Source organism: Mus caroli, unplaced genomic scaffold (genome assembly GCF_978045245.1).
Source record: "Mus caroli unplaced genomic scaffold, Mus_caroli_1 scaffold_11, whole genome shotgun sequence".
NCBI lineage: Eukaryota > Metazoa > Chordata > Mammalia > Rodentia > Muridae > Mus > Mus caroli.
This window is the reverse complement of record NW_028227266.1, coordinates 16493267-16497104: the sequence shown is the minus strand read 5'-3', so window position 1 is coordinate 16497104 and position 3838 is coordinate 16493267. Positions and strand designations below refer to the sequence as shown.

Genomic DNA, 3838 nt, shown 5'->3' with positions numbered 1-3838 from the left:
TTGATGTTCTCTTAGATTATTTAATATTTTGAGATAATACACATCACTGCAAAGTATTATCAGTTACATAAATACATAGCACAAAATGGCCAGAGTTAATTCAAGACCATTTTAGATATTGTTACATATTCAGTCTTAATATGAAGTTACAATTCATTTAGTGATTTAAATATTTACTTAACATTTGAGCTCATACATGTATATGAGAGAAATATAAGCATATTAATCAATCATTCCCAATTTATCCCCAACAATTCTCCCTCCATACTTCATTACATGTTCTCCACCCAAATGCATGTCTTCTTTTCACATAATACATTGAGTCCAATTGCTTTTGTCCATATGTCCTCAAGTTTAGTGCAAACCCTATATGATAAAATGCTATCAATGGCCACATAATCAAAGTGGAGTAGGTCCCCCTTCCCAAGAAGTTATGTAGCACAAATAGCTGTTATATGAAACTCAAGACAGCAACACAAATATCAAATTTTAAAATTAAACTATTTTGCACAAAAGTCTAATATATATTAGTTTCATACTTACATGCTGGTAAACTATGTTAAGAAAATTTGAAAGTATTTACTTCTGTAATTTAATCATTATGTTTTCATTTTTACATATGGTAAAAGCATAGAAATTCAAAACAGTTAAACCCAAACTAAGTTATACTATTTCTGGATGAATTCTTTGGTGTGCAAAAACATGAGCAGTGCCAACTTATAATTTTATATGTTCAGAAATCAGGACGTAGTGAAACTACATGTAACTGGGACAAGTGCAGCAAGATAGACCTTGAATTCCTATACTTATAAATTAATTTTTGATTACTTATGGTCAGAAATATTTAGAACTGCTTCATTTTAAATGCCACCACAATTAGTTATGTGACTCACTTAAAAAATCGATATATTAAGGGATCATGCAGGTAGTTAAATTATGTTATCTGAAGGACAATTTTCCAGAGGGCTTTCTTGATGTCCCTGTTCCTCAGGCTGTAAATGAAGGGGTTCATCATGGGAACCACCATTGTATACATTACCGAAGCCACCATACTTACCCTGGAAGAACTAGAAACTGTTGAACTGAGGTACACTCCTATACCTGTTCCATAAAATAGGCAAACAACTGACAGGTGAGATCCACAGGTAGAGAAGGCTTTATATTTCCCTAACAGTGATGGAACTCTTAAAATAGAAGAAGTAATTTTATAGTAGGAGTAAAATATTCCTGAGGCAGGGAAGAAACCAAGAATGATGCCTAAAAGAAATATGACTACGTCACTGATAGTAGTGTTAGAACAAGCAAGTTTTACAAGTTCTGGAACATCACAGAAGAAATGAGGGATTTCTATATTAGTACAAAATGTTAGTTGTGACACCATAAAGCAGTGTACCTGTGAATCAATGAGACTGATACAAAATGACATTACAACCAAATATCTACACAGACGAGGATTCAGAATGACTTGGTAGTGTAGAGGGTGACAAATGGCTACCCATCTGTCATATGCCATCACTGCCAGTAGAACACTGTCCATACACCCAAATAGAATAAAGAAAGATACCTGAGTTAGGCATTCAGCATAAATTATGGATCTGTTATGGGTATGCAAGTTTATCAGCATTTTGGGGATGGTGGTGCTGCTGAAGCCCATGTCAGACAATGAAAGGTTGTAGAGGAAGAAGTACATTGGTCTGTGGAGGTGAGAATCAGAGCTGATGGCCAAGATGATCAGAAGATTTCCAAGCACAGTGAGCAGGTATATGAGCAGGAATAGTGCAAATAAGATGAGCTTCAGTTCAGGGTCCTCTGAGAGTCCAAGGAGAATGAATTCCAAGGTTCCTGTTGAATTATATGGTTCCATAAGGCTAGGACATCTTTTGAAAAGAAAAAAAAAAAAGACCATTGTAGAGAACTAAGCAGTAGAGATGTAAGTGTCTACATGCCTATATGTTTGTAAATCAGCAATTCATAAGAAACCATTCATACATGAGAACTGTTCATGTTTAGATATTACCTATTTACTCAGGAAAAGGTTCTGGGGCTATGAGCTTTGTTTTCTGTTTGGTAGATACTTGAAACATTGAAGAAGGGAAATTCATGATTTGAATAGAAATAAGTGGTACAGCCCTTGTCAGTTAAAGGCAATAATCTAAATTTGTTTCCATCAGAAAACATGTCAGAGAAAGTTAGGGGAAATAGTAAAGTAATAAAGGAGAAATGAAGGATGGAAAGAAGGAAGGAAGGAAGGAAGAAAGGAATGAAGGAAGGAAGGAAGGAAGGAAGGAGAACGGAAAGGGAAGATAGAGGAAGGGATGTGAATGAAGAAGAGAAGGGAAGTGAAGAAATGAGAGGAGAGGAAAGGAGAGGAATGAAAGCGAAACAAAGAAAATGAGAAAGAGAAAGACAGAAAGACAGAAAGACAGAAAGACAGAAAGAGAGAAAGAAAAAGAAAGAAAAAGAAAAAGAGAAGAGAAGAAATAAAGGACAAGAGAAGTAATGTGAGCAGTACATTAAGCAAGAGATGCCCTGGAGATATTAAGAAACTCTAACCTCTCTCAATTTCTCTTGTAACAAATTATCACTTCCTCTCCAATACATTTGTATTTCAGCTATTCACAAAGACGCCATCATCAAAGCCAGTGCTGTATATATTGAACATGTAGATTACAAAACTGTGACCTCCATACACAATTTTTAATAAAGCTTCTCTGTCTTGTATACTGTGATAATAATCACAAAATAGACAAAATGCAAATTTAGTTACATTTCTCAGTTGGGCAGATTCTTACAACCCATTCTACAATGGCTTCTGAGACAATAATATATGTTAATAGGCAAAAGCATAATAGAAAAGAAAAATATTTCAAATAATTACTCAAAAAAGAGTAAAAATCAATCTAACAAAATTTTACATACAAAGAAGAACATGCCTTTTACCTAATTGCCTTCGGAAAATATCATTTTAATGAAAGAAATCTATAAAGAAGTTATATATATTTAATCTTTTAAAAGTGCCTAAGATTATTTCCTTGGATTTATATTTTGAGTACACAAGCTGAAATCAGACATGGAGAGTTGGATCAGCAGCTAAAATCCACTTCCTTCTCTTAAAGGGGACTGAAGTTTTGTTCCCACCATTCACATTAGATAGTTTACAACAGCCTGTAACTTCAACAACATGGGAGCCTACATCCTCTTTTGGCATATGTTTTGAGATATAATTAGAAATTTCAAAGTAAATTCAGACATTTCTAGGGTGGTGATGAAAGTAAGTGTCCACTCATGTGAAAAATTTGAGTTGGTAAGAGGTCAACTTTTGTTACTATCCATCTTATATTTTAAGGCATATATTGATCCTGAGCTTACTGATCCTAGATCTTACATGGATTACATTGGCTGATAGTGAAATCCTACTCACACAGTGTGAAGATTACAGAAACACCCCACCATGCCCTTTTATGGATGCTGGTAATTAAACTCAGATCCTCATTGTGTACAACAAATATCTCACCCAGTGAATCATCTATTCACATCCCTCTAACAGTTTCCTATTTCCTCAGTATAGAACCTCAAACTGTGATTTTATTGTTTTTCTTGCATTGAAGTTTGTGTGTGTATTTTGGAGAAGGGATCAAGAATAAATGCTGCAGTAAACAGTGTAGGTAAATTAACAAATGAGGACAAGCTACAGATTTGGTTTGTGTTATTCGATTTTAACATCCTGATTGCCTGCTCCTACTTCACCTTATCTGAGGGCCATTCTTATAATAGCTGAAAGGAAAAAGGCACATACAGCTCTACTACATGTTATATTAGTGACACAGAGTAGAAAATA

At 34.5% G+C, this 3838-nt stretch overlaps 1 protein-coding gene across 1 annotated transcript; it reads right to left on the bottom strand.

Annotated features, from left to right (window-relative positions):
- Positions 1 to 934: 934 nt before the first annotated feature.
- Positions 935 to 1906, bottom strand: LOC110302090 (olfactory receptor 7E24-like). The gene has a single exon (XM_021172867.2). The coding sequence runs from the start codon at positions 1904 to 1906 to the stop codon at positions 935 to 937; it is 972 nt and encodes a 323-aa protein (XP_021028526.1).
- Between the last annotated feature and the right edge of the window lie 1932 nt (positions 1907 to 3838).

Coding starts and splice junctions, on each gene's coding strand:
- LOC110302090 (XM_021172867.2), bottom strand. CDS start 1,906: ATGGTCTTTTTTTTTTTTCTTTTCAAAAGATGTCCTAGCCTTATGGAA.